At 40.0% G+C, this 19697-nt stretch overlaps 2 protein-coding genes across 6 annotated transcripts in view; one reads left to right on the top strand and one right to left on the bottom strand.

Moving 5' to 3' along the window:
• Positions 1-6202: 6202 nt before the first annotated feature.
• tbxa2r (thromboxane A2 receptor) lies at positions 6203-16089 on the top strand. 4 transcript variants are annotated; one of them, XM_005920902.2, is made up of 3 exons: positions 6203-6332; positions 10672-11499; positions 15361-16089. In XM_005920902.2, the coding sequence occupies exons 2-3, from the start codon at positions 10711-10713 to the stop codon at positions 15673-15675; spliced, it is 1104 nt and encodes a 367-aa protein (XP_005920964.1). In that variant the 5' UTR covers positions 6203-6332; positions 10672-10710; the 3' UTR covers positions 15676-16089. The 4 variants fall into 4 exon arrangements, with proteins under 4 accessions (XP_005920964.1, XP_005920965.1, XP_042078694.1 ...); XM_005920903.2 differs by having other exon boundaries at positions 6216-6327; XM_042222760.1 differs by adding an exon at positions 14152-14285 and having other exon boundaries at positions 6221-11499.
• Positions 16090-16893: 804 nt separating this feature from the next.
• gipc3 (GIPC PDZ domain containing family, member 3) overlaps positions 16894-19697 on the bottom strand; it is a 19898-nt gene continuing 17094 nt past the window's right edge. For both annotated transcript variants that reach the window (XM_014333176.2, XM_042222764.1), the window contains exon 6: positions 16894-18506. In XM_014333176.2, the coding sequence (XP_014188662.1) occupies positions 18355-18506 (152 nt within the window). In that variant the 3' untranslated portion in view covers positions 16894-18354. The remainder of the gene's footprint in view (positions 18507-19697) is intronic.

Here is a 19697-nt window from a genome sequence, read left to right as displayed (position 1 = left end):
GATGAAGAGCATCCTTGCATATGTATTCCTTTCTCCAGGTGAGTGAGGGTGGTGTGCGTTGCGAGGGCGATGGCATCCTCTGTGGCTCTATTTGTCCGATAGGCAAACTGAAGAGGGTCCAGTGTGGGAGGAGCAGATGTGACCTTTGACCAGCCGCTCCAGGCATTCATGATGACGGATGTCAGTGCAACAGGACGGTAGTTCTTGTTCTTAATGGTATAATTAAAAAAAAAAAAGGACTGAAAAAGTTTATCTTGCTTGGAATAGCTGTAAGTAAAGTTTATTTATTTATTTATGAAGTGCTTTTCACAGACAGTCAAAATGCCCTGTACACAAAATAAGTCAAATAAATATGAATATTAAGTGTTATAGCCAATATAAAGATATGATAAGACACAATAAAACAAACATGTAGCTTAAAAGCAGACTGATCCACAGACTGAAAGGCTCTGTGCCCTCTGGTCTTTAATTTGACTGCTATGAAGGAAGACAGCAAGTAATGCATACTCTGTAAGAAGCTGAGACATGTAACATGGAGTCTGGTCATTTAGTACTCCATATGTTAATGCAGCAATTTTAAATTGAATCCTAAAAACTACTGAGAGCCAGTGTAAAACATATACAACAGGAGTGATGTATGCTCGCTCACTAGAATGTGTTAATTAATAATAGTCTGGTCGCAGCATTTAATAGAGGAAGCCTATTCTCTCCAAAAGAAACATGGTGGCATGACTTATTTTTGCAAATCTGCATCTGAACAAACACAATAGATGACGTCCTTTGTATATACAAGAATATAATGCAGATGTTTGGCTATAATGCCATACCATAGCACTGTATTTGTAAAGCAATTTGAACCCTTTAAAGCCGGTCAGAGCAGGCACGCTCCGTTTTGCGTAACTATTTTTAAATCCCGGTAGAACTGCAACCACGTAAGCTAGCGCAATAATTTTTTTTTGCCTATGAAACCGGAGGAGTTGTACTTACATCTTATGCCATCAGCTTTGTCCTAGGTCACGGTTTCCTTCCACATATAGCTTAGCAAAAATTGCATATAAACCACTTGCAGCAACAGAAACATAATATTCCAGAAACACGCTTTGCCGATCCGATCAGCTGTTCGTAACACTTCCTAGTCGGAATAGACATCAGCGCGAACTATCCCATGTCCGCCATTACCTGCCCTAAACCGGAAGTGGCGTCATTTTCGCGGAAATGTAGTTTTTTACCTTCAAGGCCTTATAAGCCTATCCGGTCTTTAAGTGATGACGTGACGAATCCTATTTCCGGGCCTAAAGTAGTCTGCCTTTAACCCTTTAGAGCCGGTCGGAGCGGACACGCTCCATTTTGCATAACTATTTTTAAATCCCGGTAGCACTGCAACCACGTAAGCTATACAGTGGGCTCACGTCCTCATTTGTGACAGTGTTTCAGTTGGTAAAAGTAATGCTTTGACATGAATTGAGTTGCGATTTGGGGAAGGCCTCGAAGGGGCCTGGCAGATCCCTATGCACTAAATAGAAATGAAGAAGTTAAAGAATTGGAAACAAGGAAGGAGGGTGGGGCACGTAAACGAGAATGAACACCTTGCAAAATTAGGGGAACGTATGTCAATGACAACCGGAAGAAGTGTGTTTGGACGCGTGGTCTTGCTCCTGAAATTCCAATACGGAATCTCCAAAACATACGAGACGAACACAGGCCAAAGGGTCAAAGAGCTGTAGAAGTTAAAGAATAAAGAATACAGAAGAGAACAAGAGTAATAAAACAACATCACAATGATATATGGGAATATGACAGTAAATGCTAAATATTAAACATTATTGTGCAGCACATAAGATCAACAGAACACAGTGTGCTTTGAGGTAGGAGCCAAAAAGGGTGTAGTTTGTGGGTGTGATCACCCGTGTGTACACCTGTGAGCATGGACGCGCTTGTTTTTTGTTTTTTAAAAGGTTCCTTCATGTAATGATCTGCTAGAGGGTGTGGGGGGGCCACAGCCCCGTCCTCCAGGGCATGAAGCAGGTATGGAGGAGATCAAAACTCCAGACATCCAGAGGCCCCCAGAACACAAGAGACCAAGGAAGACCAACAGAGGGGCAGCCGCGCCACTGTCCCAGAAAGAGCTGAGGAGAGTCCCAGATGAGGGCTCACTCAGCAGCCGCGGAGCAGAAGCCAGGGGGAGTTGCAGTGACGCGCCCGTGAGCTCCGCCGGCAGCCAGCCGTGCCTGAGTGACCGAGCCCCAGGCCGAGAGGCCGGGGGCACCCCACCTCCGAAGTGGCCCGAGCGAGCCCCAGGCTCCAGGCCCCGATAAGCGGCCGCCAAGGAGTGAGCCGGTGTGTACCTGGACGCCCATCCCCGGACACAAAGAACCACCAACGCACCGATGTCTGAGGGAGTCCGCCACTGGCAGGGGAAGTGGTGGTAGGGGGAGATAGGCCTCCAAACCTTGGAGGGCCTGAGATGTCCCCAGAGAGGTGGCGCCTGACACCCAACCTGACATATAGACACAGACATACAGGCACACACAGATACAAACATCCATTCCCACCCTCATGCTCTCATATGCACTTACTCCACACTCAACCAACGTGGAGACAGACATAAAGAGACGCTGTACACACGATCACACTCCCCAAGCGTACTCTACAAACCGGGTCTAGGTACCCTTGCCCCTGGAGGGGGGAACTGCACCCAGACCCAGGTGGTGTTACCCTTTTCCCTGCGGTGGGGGGAGGCAGACCGCCCCGACTCCGCAGCAGCAGGGAGGCCCCACACTCCAGACCGCAGTCGGACGGCCAACTCCTCCTCCTAGCCCCCCCGCTCCAGCAGGCCGCAGAGAATGGGGGTGAGAGAAGACTCCAAACCTCCCTCCACCCGCTCATTGTAGTGTTGATGCATGTGTGTTCTAAGGTGCATTTAAAACCCAGGAGGGCATGGAGCTACCTGCCAGAGAGCAGCAGGTAAGCGCATGGTCCCTCCTGCTAGCCCTCAATGTCTACGTGTATTTAAAATTGAGAGGTGGGCAACGACGCCAGGGGTGAGGTGTACACCCTGATGGTAATTTGGATTCCGTGTATCGTGCCCACCCCCAAGATCCTATATGTATGTGTAATGAGAGTGTGAGTAATGTGAATGTCTAAGTTGTGGGATAAAATTGAGGCAGAGGCAGCCAGAAGGGGACAGAGGGGGGGTAGCCTCCTCTGCACCCTGGTGACATACCCCTACTCCAAGGCCCTGCATGTGTGGGTGGTTGTGGTGGAGCGGGAAGAGGGAGGCAGCTGGAGATGGGGAGGGAAGGAAGGGAGGGGCAAGTGACCCCTCCCTGGGGCCAGCTCCCCCGCTGACCCCAGTAGGCACCCCCATACTCCGCGACCCGCCAGGGAAAGGGGGCCCAGGCCCATCCAGACCGGGGCCCAGTGCAGCAGCGCCTCCCGGCCCCACAGAGCCCGGGACAGTCCACCCAACCCCACCACAGAGAAAACTGCACCCACCCCACCATCCACTCATCTTCCAGACTACATAAGACAATAAACACCCAGGCTGAGATCTTCCTCCACCTCTCCTGTATCTCCCCCTCCTGCAGAGGGAGCTCCTGAGGAGAGGAAAGCTCCTGCAAGATGTGACAATCTCCCCCACCAGTTGAAGAGCCCCCCAGGTGGCTCGATGCACCGGCGGCACCCTGCTCCAGGGCTGGGCCCCCATGCACCCACCCGCCCACAACCCCGGCAACACACCAACCAGGACCCAAGCCCCCGAGGCCCGGCCCGGGCCCCAGCCCAGAGACGGAGCGCCCCCAGAACCTCACGCCCATCCCGGACCCACCCAGGGGCAGCCAGGCTACCAGGTCAGTAACCCACGTCCGTCAGCACAGACCCTCCCCTAGCCCCGCTGCACGCAGCCGCGAGGAAACAGTCACCCGAGAGCCCCCAACCGGACATGACCGCTACCCCGGGTTGAGCCCCCCAAGGAGCTCAACCCGGTGATCCAGGTGATTGATATATGCATTTTTTTTCTTTTTTCTTTTTTTTTTTTGTCTTTGGTTTGCCCTTCTCCCCCGTCCCTCTTCTCAGCTGTTTCTCTTTCCCTCTTTCTTTCTCCCCTTCTTTCCCCCAGTCAAGTCTGTCCCGTATTCAGTAAGTGAAAATAAAATAAACAATAAAAGGTGAATCAAATGGACCATTACGGCAAGGCTGGGATGGTCAATTTGGTAAAGTAAATCCGTTGGGCATCTTTCTTTGCCTTTAGACAACAATTCTGATGGCAAAAGAGCCAAACGGGACAGGCAAAAAAAAAAAAAGAATAAAGAATACATAAAAAATCACTTGAACTCACAGTTTGCACGCTGGGTTGAAGGCTGTAAAAGTGTGGTTTTTAAACGAGATCTCAAAACAGCAAGTGAAGGAGCGATGGCAAACGATTCCACAGTTTTGGAGCCACAAGTGCGAAAGCTTTGTCACCTAGGAATGAGTAAAAGCATCTGGTCTGTTGACCTGAGGGAATGAGATGGGACATACTGTACAGGTGCAGCAGTTAAACAAAATGTGGCACAACCCTTAACAGACAGATTAACTAAAATTAACTGAAATGCACAGCATCATGGTGAAAATCAAACACAGCATATCGGCACAAACACCTCACACCAACTTTCAAGCAGACTGGTAGATGAGGAATGATGTTGGTGGGGCACCTTGCAGTAATTCACCATGGACTCCTGTTTATATTTCTGGTGTGAAATGTGAGGCCAACTGTCCTACAGCTTAAACATCATTGATCATTGCAATAGGGCACAGCAGCAGATCAACATGCTCAACATGTTTAAAGTGCTGCATACAAGCTACTGAGTGATAAAGTGTACATAGTTTTCGTACACTTTGCATAGACGTCTGTAAAAATTTTCTTTTTCCGGCAGAAACATGCACTGTCATGTCAGAAAGTCATGTTGTTTATCTAAAAGAAGTTTAAAAAGTTACTATATAAAGCAGAACGTTCCAGATGTTTTGGCATCACACCTCTGGTTCTGTTTCTGGTTTAGACAGGGTGTACAAATAAGGAGGGAGTCTATTGGAAGCACACGAGACAGCTTGCCATTGAGATTTAAAACAAGGCCAGTCATGTAAACAATAGTCCTGCAAGGAAGAACTCGGTGGCCCGGGACCTTCCATCACTTTGGAGTGTTTATGCTTTTCTACAAGATTATATTCAAGTATTTATTTGCATGCTTTCCTGCATGTGTCTGCATTAAATGCAAGCATCTGACATAATTTTGTATCATAACTTTGGAAAGCTTGCTTTTACTCCCACGATCCTTTCAGAGATGTTTTTGTCATTCCTTTCCAATGCACGAATGCTATATAGGTTACACACAGACTGATATCTTTAGGCTTTAAAATCTATAACTTTAACTACATTAACAGAAGAGTCTGGTGTGTTACGACCCATAAAACAGACTTTTGGACATGCGGCTGGCCCAGGTTTTTGCCAATGACGGGCAGAAAGTGAGATATTTACAAACAATGCCACACAGTTGTCGTTTTGATTTGATTTTACCGCTTGTAAAAATGTTGCTACCCACAAAGTATTATAACTACATTGGACCTTTGTTCTTCTTTTGTGTCTGCCACTCGTGCTTTGCCACGGCTTCCTGGATGCGGATAAAGGATAATGATTTGAGATTCTAGTACTTTTCTCTCTGCAATCCTTTACGTTCGTGTCGCTTCACATCCAGCAAAACAATTTCTGGTGGTATTCACAAGTAACAAGTATAGAAATTGAACATTGTTTCTAATTCGGTTCTTGTTTTCATTTTATCATAGAGCTTTATAATTAAAACATATTTTTGTGACTGTAAACAGAGTCTTAAAATGAATGTTAACGGCCTTGCGGTATCTATTTGCGTTCAAAACATCTGTCCTCCAGCCTGTTTTCCAAAACATGAGATAAAATGCTTGAGGGACAACTTTGTCCTTATTAAAACAACCTGATTGCCGTCCATGTGTTTTGGGGTCGTGTTTTTTTCATTTACTTTTTGCTTGTTAACCTTTTTAGATCACTTGCCAGCCTTTAAAAACAAACATTTTTACAGTCCTACTTTTTCTTTCTATGCTCTTCTGCTGCATGGAAAAAGAAAGAGTGCCTTCCTAAAGCCCTCCCCTCCTCTGACTTCCTGAGAGGAGTGTACTGTGCAAAAGGAAGCAAGACTGGACGAGGGGGAGATGAGTATCAGAGTAGGAAGAGTAGAGGAGAGGACACAGCTGGGGGAAGGGAGTAAAGATGAGCCAGGGTTGCTACTAAAGGTCTTTTTGTCATCAAGCTGAACTTGTGATGTAAGGTATCTATCCCATGTCTTCTAGTCGTTATAATTTGCATAATTTTTGATCTTTTAAGAGAGATGTTAACGATGGAGAAGTAAAAACTTTACAACTGCAAGACAAATGATCCTTGAAAACAATTCTGTGAAGTCTTCTTTAATACTCAGTGATTTGTAAGTGCTAAGCTTTTTTTTCTTATATTACTGCATATGCGCAAACTACACAGGTCTAGAGATTTTTTTTATATACTTTTATCATTTGTATTGTATGTTATGGTATATCATAAGGACAGTTAATTAATGATTCTTATTCATCTTCTTTAAACCAGCAAAACCTTGTGGGTTAATATTGTTTTGCATGCATTCACCATTCTCAACATTTCAGGATAAGTGGAAAACTCATGAATGCATTTCTGTGGTTTTGCATTAGGCCCATTGGTAAAGCATTTTTACTGCCATAGTGGAACAGTATTTAGTATGACATATTGATCTTGGATTCTAACAGGCACTTTTGGCTAATTGTTCTTTAAAAAGGTTTTCTAGATCATATGAGAGCAGGTTCATCATATAGCACTTCCTAAGGACGTGAAGGATTTCATTACCTTTTGTAAACTGTGCAATGACTTGTCTCAGTTTCTGTATCTTCAGTTTTCTGTGGCAAAAACATGTTGCCACAGTTTTTTGGGTTCTACAGTTCTTAATATGTATCCACTCTATTAACGAGATTAAACGAATATTATAAAATTCTGATGTAGTAAAGGAAAAGGGCTCATATCTTAGTTTCATGGCTGATTTATAATGGTTTCCACCACTCGCACAAACATCAAAGCAACATCAAAATATTCATCTGAGTTGTTTTTGATGATTGAGCAAATAATTGGTGTACCAAACCTGATTTCATGATCTCCTTTTAGGCAGTGGCATTTTCAGCACTAGGCATTAAGTTCTTCTAAACTAGTTTGAAGGATAAATTTGATGCTTTACAAGATTACTGCATGAAAGCAGGCTAAAAACAGACACCTGTTTGGTGTTTTAGTGGTTCAGTTGTTTTCATTCCTAACGAGCTACCAGTCTGTGCCCAGTTGGCGTGTGAAACAATACAGGTCGTCTATGCCCATTTGGCCAAAGTTTAGACAATTTGGATTGTTTTATTGTTTCACTTCAATACAGAAGCACTTAGCCTAATTCTTCAAGTTACTAAAGTTGTCTTCCTGCCTGTTAAAAGTTCTGTGCATTCCACTCTGCATTGTTATGATTTCAAATGTAGAAGCAAATCAATAGACTACAGGAAAAAGAATGGACAAGTGGAAGAAAATTCCCTATGGGGGGAAATCCAGCAGTCAGATTTTAGTTTGCACAATTTCTAGTCATTGAAATTAGAAGTGTCAAGACAATGATCATTCGCTGCTGCCAATAATACACAACTGTCTGAGACAGCTTTTAGTTTTATTCTGCTGCATTTTAGTGTCAGTACATATTAATAACAGCATCAGAAGCTTTTCACTTTTAAAAACCTGTATAATTCTCCGTTTTGTCCTTTATTGTCTTTATTTGTCTTTTTCTGTTGCATTTCTGTATATCCTCCTCCCATGATGCGTCTTCTTAAAAGCTACTGCACAAGTATAACACCAAACAGTGAAATAGTGAAACAAACAAAATTCTGATGGTGATAGAAAATTTTACTGGATTCACTGATGTGTTTTGTAAATAGTGCCAAAGACAATCCAAAGTACAAATGCAACTAAGCAAAGTATAGAACATATAAAACACATCAAAGACTTGAACTGAGAAAATCTACAAGTTCTTAGAAAAGTATTGGCTCATTTTGATTTTGATGGCAGCAACGCACCTCCAAGAAGATGGGACTGGGCCATGTTTACCACTGTTTGGCATTCTTTTAAGAACAGTCCATAAACATCTGAAAACTGAGGGGACCGGGTGCTGGACTTTTGGGAGAGGAATGTTATCTCATTCTTGTCTGATGTATTATTGTGGCTGCTCAATAGTCTTGGGACTACTTGAGCATTTTTTCTGTCTTGATGCTCCAAATGATTTCAGTTGGTGAGAGATCTGGGCTACAGGAGGCCTATTTAAGCACCCAGACTCTTCTGATATGAAGTGAATAAAAGTCTTTCATTGCTGAAGATGCCTTTCCAGATCAGTAATCTGTCAGTTCATGGGCACTAATTCACCCCCAGGCTTTTGAACTACTCTTTCTTCTTAAGTCCGGAGAAATCGCTGGCCATGTTTACAAAAAAGAATTTCAAATTTCAAATAAGCTGACAACAGAACAGTTTAGTACATTTTAAATTACCTTTGACCCTTGAACATTTCTCTATCATCTTCACACATGGGTTCTTTTTTGCACGACAGAGCTTTAACCTGCATTTGTGGACATGCAACATGGCAACATGACATGACAAAAAAAAGTCTTTGCAATATTATGTTGAGTAACAATATTCTGAAGTTGCTCCATAGTTGCTTCTTTTCTTTTGTCTTCTCTTTTTTTGCAGATTGGTGAACCTCTGCCTCTCTAAAATGTGTTTTTTTTTATAGCCATTCGTGTTACTGATCTGTTGCCAGTAACCTAATTAGCTGCAAAACATTCCTTTGGCTGTTCTTTTTTTAGGTCCACTTACTTTTCCGACTTTTTGTTCTTCCCATCCCAACTTCTTTTGAGACATGTTGCTGCCATTAGATTCAAAATCAGCTCATATTTTTACCTAAAGTTTTAAATGTTCTCAGTTTAAATATTTGGTATGTTTTAGATTTGCTATTTGCTATAAAATATTGGTATACTAGATTTGCAAATCTTTGGATTCTGTTTTTATTTACATTTTACAACTTCCCAATTTTTGGGGGTGTTTGTAAGTAAGGTAACAACACATTACTGAACAGGCATAATTTTATAGAGTATAGTACAGGCATATGTTTCTCATTGAAGTCTTTCTCTTAGATCATACTGCATAGGTTTTTGTATATAAATTTGTTTCTTAAAGCAATAACCTACAGTTGCTGTAGTTTCTTTAGTTAACACAGGATGAAATCAGTATCTTGGTGATGTGCTGTGAAACAAATATTTAGATTAATGAAAGCTATGGATATTTGTTTCCATATTACCATCCTCAGACTTCTTTTTTTTTACTGGGGAAAGAATACCAAGAGCTGATTATGTCTGATTCTATGTTTATTTCCTTTTAGTGCCACCAAACTGAACTTCCTGGCAGGATATGCCAGCTCTCCCACTCTGTCTATTTCGGTCTCTCTGTCACTCATTCCATCTCTGCCCCATACTGTCACTGTCTGCATGCGTTTGTGTGGGTGCTGTGTACATCTGCGTCTGAGCTGTTACTTTGCATTCTAAAGGTTTATTTTCATAGTTTAGGCAATCAGTGTTGTCGACACTAAAAATATTGGATCCCCTGATATCTGGCAACAATGATTTTACCTCCAGATAAAGGGTTTTTAATAATTCAGACGCACTGTCAGCTTTCTTTGCTATGTGTTTAATCGTCCATAGAACTGTTCATTGCATTTTCAGCCTCTGTTGTAGCAATACAATACTGATGTCATAACAACCAATGAAATGATGAAAAATTATAAAAACAAAGAAATGATCGTTAACCAGAATTGGTTTTTTAAACCACTGACTGTTGAACTACTGTGACACCTCAATGTGTTTTGCTTTTTTTGCATGATAAGATAGGCTTCAGCCATTAAAGGTGCTCTGATTAGAAATATGATGTGTTGCAGTATGCTCGATGTAAATAAAGAGTTGGGAATGTGCCATTTAGAACTGTGTTAGAGTAAACACATTTTTTATCTTGGACGTCACCACATCTGAAGTGCAACAACATCGGTCCACCTCTTCTGACAGATTATGTCACCTTTGCTCAGTTTGTTTATACTGTAAGAGTCGACCCAACCAGCAAAAACTCATAAAAATATACAGAGACAGTTCTTTCTCACACTATATAAACTCCTTAGAAAACTCAGGGATTTTAAGCCAAACTCTTGGTGCTATGAGGTTGTAGTGCTGCCACAGCATGCGAGAACAATAGGATTTGACTGTCTGGTGGTACAACTAAGCTAACCATGCAATACACAATGACACAAAATGTATGTACATATGTAGTAGTCAAAAAAATAAAATCCTTCTGGTAATAATTGTAGTGTCCCTGCAATGGGTATTGTGTGGCTGTTCAATTACTATTATCTTGGTGCTTGGATGAATGTATTATATTTTTTATGTAATTTTTTAACTTTCTGTTTGTTTGTTTGTTTGTTTGCTTGTTTGTTTGATTGATTGATTGATTTTTTTGTTTGTACTCTTCTAACTAGTATTGTCTTTTCATCTCAGAGTCACCTCAAGTCAACGAGTGTGTACCAGCTAGCCACGATGAATACCTCAGATGCCAACAACACTCCACAATGTTACTCCCTCAAAAGCCCTCCGTTCAATTACACACGTCCCATCAGCTCAGCATACTTCTCAACCATCTTCAGCACTTTGGGAATCACCTCAAATCTCATTGCCTTCATTGTTCTTGTCAAATCTTTCCGACGAATGCGGAATCGGTCACGGTCTTTCTTCTTAATCTTCCTGGCCGGTCTTGTAGTTACTGACTTTATGGGTCTTTTGGTCACAGGTTCCATTGTGGTCTCCTTCCATTTTACACGTTTTAATTGGCGCCAAGTAGATCCTAACTGCCACTTCTGCAACTTCATGGGTATGTCTATGGTCTTCTATGGACTGTGCCCACTGCTGCTTAGTGCCACAATGGCCATGGAGCGCTTCTGTGGCATTAACCGTCCATTTGCACGCTCCACCAACATGAGCAAGAGCCGGACAGTCTACATGGTGCTGATGGTATGGTTGGCTGCTGGCTGTATTGCTTTGCTGCCCTTAATAGGCATCGGGAGCTACCACATACAGGCTCCTGGTTCTTGGTGTTTTTTCAACATCAGTTCGAAAGGAAGTGATATGGTCTTCTCCCTGCTCTTCTCCTTCGTGGGGTTGACTTCAATCGTTGTGTCATTTTTACTGAACACAGTGAGTGTGGTGACGCTTATCAAGGTGTGCTGCGGACAAGACAGGACACAGCGGAGCCGAGACCATGAAGTCGAGATGATGGTGCAACTTATCTTGATCATGATTATTGCCTCTATCAGCTGGTGCCCCCTCCTGGTGAGTTTGTTTGTTTGTTTGGTTGCTTGTTTATTTGTTTCTTTGGTTAGTTGGTTGGTTTTGGGTAGGTTGTTGTATATAGACAAAAAAAAAGGCAAAAATGACAATTAATATAACTAATGCGTAATACACTAGTAATACAGAACCGAATTTAGCAATTTCACTCTTAAATAGCATAAATAACAGTAAGCAATAAGTCATGACACAGACAGCCCCAATTTTTTTTGTGTCACACCATTTACTTTATTGCCTAATAACCTACATGAACACAAATTATTAATGGCTAAATATGTTTTTTGTATTGCTTGTTGTTAATTTTTTTGTTTTTAATCTTGATTTTTAATTTTAGTATAAAACACAAAGGATTTTATGCTATAATTTAAAAAAAACTGAATTTGTTTCATATTGCGTAAATAAACAAAAACTATTTTGAAAACAGGAAAACAAGGACATTTTCTGTTATTAAACTGATTACTAAGAATTATTTTTAAAAAAATTATTATTATTTTAAACTTTCTTACTTCTTAGAAACAGGTGAGAGATCCAGTTCCGTATCTCAGTTCAGTTGAGGTGAAGCCTAGCACACAGCTACCCACTACAGCTACCTACGTCAGCACCCAACTGTCAGTCACATGCAAAATTATACATTTTTTTTAGCCATGATAACATTTAAATTGGTGAGTTAAAAACATGTAAAGCTAGGCACTTAGCACTTCTCTTATTTATTTGTTTATCTATTCAAACAGCATGAGGAATTATATCATTTTTCCAGTCTATAACATTAATAGTTAGTAAACCTCATGTTCTGGAACAGCAAACTATGTAAAAATATAACTGATGATAATTAAAGTCACATTAATGCTGCTGTTTTCTTGTTCACAATGTACACTGTAATTCCTAATATAATGGGGTGTAATTTTCTATTTTTATTTAAGGTACTATATTGTTCTGTTAATAAAAAAAATACTTTTTGTATCTTTTTCAATTATATAGCACGCTGGCATTTTACTGGACAATAACATTCAATTAGTCTACAAATAATAATTAACGAGCAATGTCAATTCCATGCTTGGAAATGACACTGGAAATGACTAGTCAGTCGGCTAATTCCTGTTTTATTCTACAACACCAGAGAAGAGGTGAGGGAGTCAGAGAGAGAGCCGGAAAGAAAGAGATAACACTTTCAGGTAGAGCAATTCAGTGTCAAGCACATGTAGCCAAGGAGATTTCCAGACAAGCAGAAATGGAGATCAGACTGAAGGGCCAGACAAATTATTTATGAATCTAACATCTGATTCTTTGACTAATTTACGTAAGCTTTCTGTTATAGGAAGAGTTGTTACATAACACTGTGTATACATTAAGTGCTTGAACAAATACTAGTACACCCCTGTCTCTTCATATTAACTTTCTATAAAGTAGCTGTCTTTGGTCAAGAAATGTTTTATTTGTAGCAGCTTTTTCAAATCTAATCCTCATATGAAAGAAACAATTTATCTGATGACCCAGAGAGTGAACTGATATGATGTTGCAGGATAAATGGAGCACTCTGGTCTTGTACAACAGTCACTGCCCTCCACAGAAACATCTGGCCCTTTTTCAACCAGTGTAACAGTGTGTTGAACTCCATAATTGCAGTCTGGTCTATGTGTGTGTTGTGTGATCATAAGACCAATGGAAGATTTCACTGCCTTCTCTTGTAGACAGAAGGGGAAGATCTCTCTTGTTTTTACCTTCTTTTAGGCTAGGTTTGTGTTTCTTGACAATAAATTTTCTATTTTTTCATGATCGAAGAAATACTCAGAATATATATATAAAAAACAAAAGTAGCCTGACGGGCTAAACATTTATAAAGACTGCTCACTAAACATTAATCATGAGGTTGTGATAGGAAATTAATATCTTCAAGATACTGCAAGGTGACACACTTACTTTTACTGTGTCCACCTGCTGTTGTGTGGGAAATGGTTTTCATATGTTTGAAAGCACCGCGCCATGACCTTAACTATCTAGTTTTTTGTTACCAGCGCTTCTTTTAAAATGTTTGAACCTTAATGAGGCATCACAAGGTCCTAAGCTCCTTTTCTCTGCTCCTCTGTGTATGCTTCAGTTCTTCTTAGTGATGCAGCCTATTTACTAGCTGATCTGAAAACCGTCTGTACTTACACTGGATCAAAGAGCCCCTTAATGCCCCACTTGAGATGACATATTTCAACTCAAGAGTGAAGCAGAGCCTTTAAAGGAAAACATCTAGTACAATGTCAAACAGCACTGAAAAAGTCCAGAAAGTTCCAGTGTGGCAACCAAGACTCAAAATAAAACCCAGACCTTCTATGGGAGGTGTTATTTATAGATATTGATGAGATGCTGATGCATTTTTAATTTGTATAAAAATTAGACAATTTCAGTTACGTTCAGCCTATCTTGCATTATCTACCTATCATTTTTATACTTCTAATAGGAATCACTTATTGCATAATTCAGCTCTTTACACTTTTGCTTTCCTATGTATAGTTAAAAAAAATAAATCAACTACTTCGTTTTTTTAACTGAGTTTGCCAGAGAACAAAATAATAAAGACTAAAGTCCCTGAATGGAGCACACATTTTTCTGCAGTCTGGTCTAACATTAGTTGTGTGATACCTTGTACAGATATACATTTTGGTGTGCATGAAGACTTCTGAAGTTCCTGATGCTAATGTGGTTTTGTTCGGCATACGAATGGCCACCTGCAATCAGATTTTAGACCCATGGATTTACATCATGTTTCAAGTGTCCCCACTAAGGCGAGTAAAACGTGAAACGAAAATCTAACTCTGCTCATCCGCCATCACCGCTCACCCCCATGGCACCGTATTTTTGCCAATTAGTTGGTCACGTGCCCTAAACATCTCCAAATGACAGATTTGTACTCATCAGTCCACTTCACGCACTGCCGCTTCCAAACCAATACTTATATGCTCAAAGTTTCGTTCCATTCTTTCTCCAGTTAATAGCCATTAAACTTCTCATCATGCTTGTTTTTTGGCCTTGCACGTTCTTTAATTTGGAAAAATTAACACACGTATGTTCTGTCATCAGAAACATGGTAGCTTTTCGTTTTGCAGATTTTCGTTTCATTTAGTTTCTAATATTTTTTTTCCTTTGGAGTATAGCTGCAGAAATCCTGGAAGTACTGCGAACTGGACAAATGCAATCAAGCAGTTATCTGCAGTTGAGCCTATATGAAATTATTATTCTTAATGTCAGTTTTCTTCTTTGTTTTTGAAAATGAAAATAAGCCAATGTTAACTGGCACTCTGCAAAACATGAGCCCATGGAGTACCAATACCACTGAGAGGCATTTGCCTCACAAAAACGCTTCATCTTGCATGGTCTCTTGCATTGCTTGGATGCAAAAACTCAGGAGAACAGAACTGTGACACGAGCTAAATTTTGAAAAGAAACTATAAGCAACACTAGGCCAGTTTTTAATTCCTGCAGGAGCTTGTTAGCATGTTTTCCCCCTTCTGGAGACAGTTGGGGTAATGCTAATAATGCTGTGCCTCACATGAAATGTGGGTAATTGGGTAATGGGTAATTAGGCTATGTTACAGCAGCCACTGCCTCAGGGACACCATGACAAAATTACCCTAGCCTTTCTTTTTAAACTAGACACAACTTATAGTGAATGCTTGTGTGGATCTGCAATATTAACCTATTTGATCTCCCTTCTCTTATTCGCTTTTTCCAATCTCTTCCTTTTGCTATTTCTTATTTCCTTTCTTTACCATCTTCTCCCCCGTCAACTGCTTCCTCCTTCATGCTTCTCTTTACTTCTGCTTTTCTCTGTCTGTCCCTATATTATTCCTCCACATCCAGGTCTTTATTGCTCAAACAGTGTTCTCCAGCGATCCTCTCTGGGTCAGGAAACTGCTGCTGTACCTCCGCTTTGCCACCTGCAACCAGATCCTCGACCCATGGGTTTATATCCTGTTCCGGAGGGCAGTCTTTAAGAGAGTCTACCCCCGCTTTGACTGGTCCCGGAGCTCAATCATGACTTTGTACCCATATTTTCAAGAGACTGCACGCAGATTCACACGATCTTCATTAGGGGGCAACCTGGGCTCAGATGAAACAGGAGAAACAACAAAGTCAAATGTCACTTCTCCGTCTACCTTAAAGTCACCTGACTAAGGCTCATGGTACAGTGTGTGTTTGTTTCTCTGATCAGAAATGAGTGATCACAGGGATCAGACATGTACTCTCAGCTCCATACATCGCACTGAAGTTAACTATATGCACTGCTACCTAGATATACTGCTGCATTAAGTTAACCGTATTTAATGTACCATTAAATAGGATAAATTATCTTGTTTTGTCTTTGTTTGATGCATGCTTAGACCTGATGTTGTGCTAACCATTTTAGGAGGAAACCCACAGGCAGCCTAGTCCCATGAACCTGAAATATAGAAACTGTAATATTGTAGAAGTGCGTATTGTTAACAAGAAATATCATATTATACTATATTCACATACATTTGCTAATAGTTACTCTGACTGAACATGTCACAAACTCTGAAAACCTATAAAAGATTGAAAAATGTTAAACGATCAGTTTCTTGCATTTAACTTCATTGTTTTTTTACTGAGTGAGATATTCTGTTTCAAGGTTGTCTGTTACATATGGGCTGAAGGATGTTTACAAGACGAAAAAAGATGGATTATTACAAATATCAAAAGTCTTGACCCACCTTTCATTCCTGTATATTTATCTAGAATATGTGCAGTGAAAACAGTGTGTTAGCAATTCCAATGTGTTTGAACGTTAGTATTGGGAAAATGTGAAGAAATGAGGGATCAAAAGATGGTAACTTCATTATAAGTTGAAAATTTTACTGATAACTGGTATGTCGTTTTCATGATCTCCAGAAATCATCTCTTTATTGTCCTTAACAAATACTGGTATGTAGTCACTTAGATATAAATTTGTTTTATTTTGGTATACCATCCATTAAAATGCACAAGTGCTGCTCAACTGAATGGAAGGTGTTAATTAAAAATGATGTATTGTGCCGAAGTATGGTTAAGTGTAAGTGGGAGTAAGTTTGAAAATGCATGTGTGAAGACTTATAATTTGAATGAACTCACCCTTTAAAAAGCAGGACTCAGTTCGTGGAGGAATTACAGTGCATCCTAAACATCTAGATAAACTACAATTAGATAACCTAAACAAGTACACTGTCTAGAGTTTAAATTTGGAGAACGTTATTGTATTTTATTTTGATTGTTATAAAATCTTCTGCCTCTTTGAGATCTCAAGGCTAAGCTTTAAAGTTGATGTGGAGAATATTGAGAATATTTGAGAATATTTTTTGTGAAGAGAGCAATTTTTACACTCATCATGCACATAAAGTAATGCACGCTGTAACGTCACTCAACTCAACCAGTCTTCCACAACAGTTATTTTTTATCCCATAAAAGTTCTCCCATGACAGTGAGGAGTAAATGTTGATTGTTCACGTAAATAAAGGCTCAATAAAACAGAAATATTTGTTGCTGTTAAATATTTAACCATTTTACTTCCCATACAGAAATGCAGTCAAGTGGCAACACAAAGAAGAGTACTGATATTGCTCAAACCATGTAATAGGTCAAACTATTTAAATTTAGCCATTCGGTTTTTACTTGTATGCAAAATGGTAAGGCAGAAAAAATATGCCACTCCAGTGTTAAGTTAATGCTTCCTTTTTTTTTTTACTGGATATACTAACCAATGCAGAAACACAAAGCGAGATCTACACACTGAAACTAAGAGCAGTGATAATGAAATGCTGCAACAAACTGCTATAGTATATTTGCTCTCTCTCTTTTTTTAAACAGACTGAAGGCTCCCTCAGTGAAACATGGTACAATGTTAAAGTGAATATGTAACATTTTCCTTTTCTCAACAACCACAAGAAATTCTTTCCAATTTTTAAGGAAAACTAAGAGTAAGAGTTTACATACAAGCACAAGAATCCACCAAAATATTTTTTGGATTTCTTTTTGACTGTGGGTGCTTATGGTTCGAATATGGAGTTTGACAGCAGTTTCCACATGTGGGAATCTACAGGTATTGCAGAGCAGGAACATTTAGATTGCTCCCCTGGTATTCAGTTTTTAGATGACAGCTTTGATTATTTTTTATTTTATTTTATTTTACTTTTTTTTTGTAAGTTCAAGTCAGGTCAGTCATCTACTGCAAGACTGAGAATATTTAAAGCTGCAATGCCTTTTTCTGGAACACTTGGTAAAATCCAAAACACACATTTTTATTTACCTTATATAAGTTGTTGTTAACTGAGAGAAAGATTGAATGTCCTGTAAATGTTTCTTTCCTGTTTTCGCAGCAATTCCTTTCAATGTGAAACAGACTTACTGGTGCTAACCGCTTTTTGTGGATTCCTCAGCTGATTCCAACTCTTGCAGTTTCATAACATACTGTTGCACGCTGGTGGCAGACGTCAAGACCTCTATTAAATGCATCTCTTTTTAATTAAACATTCAATCACAGCTTTCTAATGATGATGAATTAGTAATTTCTGATTATTCATTTAGCCAAATGCATTAAAAACTACTCTGCAGATTACTGTGCATTGTATTTCTTGTAAAGATTTGACAGTCCAGTTTAGTAGAACATTAAGAATCTGTTATGCACAAATTAGCAACATTCCATTTCTCAAACAATATCACAGTGCGGCCATGATTGCAAGTGATTCAAAATGAATATAGGGACTGGAAGGCAATATATACGCACTTCTACGTTTTACCTTTTTGCAGCTTGATATACCAGAGAACAGAGCTCTTCTTCTCTCATATGTGTACAACAAACATCTAGATTCTGCCATTTTTGACATCTCCAATAGCTCCCCATACATCAAACAAAAAAACATCAGGGAATGCAAAATCCCCCAGAACTGAATCCAGTGCCTCGGCAAAGTCATCGGGGTTCTTCTTGTCTTTGCCCGCTTCCACAATGGTGGTTGCTGCAGAGAAAATGGGACACAGGAATGTACATATATAATTTACTAATTCTTATCTACAGTTATTCTGGTGTAACCTTGTAATCTTTAAGCCGCGGGGCACCAAGTAAAAAAAACAAAATGTACAAGCATTTTTCTCAAGAAACACTCAGACTGCAATTCTGTTTAATTTTACAAAAGCAGACAGTAACAGGGGTATTGGCTTGTCTCTGGAATGATGTGTATTCATGAATGTCGATGTGTGTTGAAATATCATCCCTTTTTTAATGCAGGTTTTCTCAAAAAAACTAAAGAAAAAGAAACTAAACATATTTTTTTAGGAGGAGATCCAAGCAAACAACAGGGCGAAGAGCAGGGTAAGAAATCATTGCCCTATTTTAGATGAGGTTCATGCAACATCAGGCCACTGGCTTTGAGAGTCTGGGAAAGGGCAATTTCCCATCACTCTCAACTTCTCAACACAATAGACCCAAATTCTTGCTCATTATTCATCCTTGTGCAGTTCTTGTGATATTTAGTAAGGATGAAAGCAAGTGATGTTGCCAATTTCTACCATTATTAACCCTGACTAAATAAAAAGGTCCACTTAATGTTTTTCTTTTCAGGAGCTTTTAGCCTTTATGGCCATCTCTAGCTCTAGGTTGCTCAGCTGAGATGACAAGTATTAACTCTCCTTGACAACTGAGCAAAGTCCTTCAGCTGAGAACATGTGCAGATCTAGACAAGATATTTTTGTCATTTTTCTTCTCCTCCATAAAAGCACCGAATTCTAAATCCTTCAAAATTGTGTCAAATTAAACATTAAATATGGTTAAACATCGTTTACATTGAGTTACTGGGAAGAGTAAAAACAAACTCCTGATGGCTTGTTCCTTTATGTTTCTACATTTGTCAGGGACTCGATCCTTCCCTGCCCATGCCCCATTAATACAGGGCTAGAGGCCAGTTAGCAACCATCCATTCATTAAGGAAAACTGTGTATTCCCTGACCGGTTATGAGTGGTTGCTAGGAGTTGCTAACAATCATTGTGAAATTAATTGTAAATTTCCCATTCACACAGACCTATTGACCGGTCAGTGACCCCTTGGTTGCTAAATAAAACTGTATACAGGGCGTACAGAATTATTAGGCAAATGAGTATTTTGTCCACATCATCCTCTTCATGCATGTTGTCTTACTCCAAGCTGTATAGG

Source organism: Haplochromis burtoni, unplaced genomic scaffold (assembly GCF_018398535.1).
Source record: "Haplochromis burtoni strain Fernald_Lab_line unplaced genomic scaffold, NCSU_Asbu1 Contig_5, whole genome shotgun sequence".
NCBI lineage: Eukaryota > Metazoa > Chordata > Actinopteri > Cichliformes > Cichlidae > Haplochromis > Haplochromis burtoni.
The sequence above is the reverse complement of the archived record's forward strand: the minus strand, read 5'-3'. Positions and strand labels throughout refer to the sequence as shown.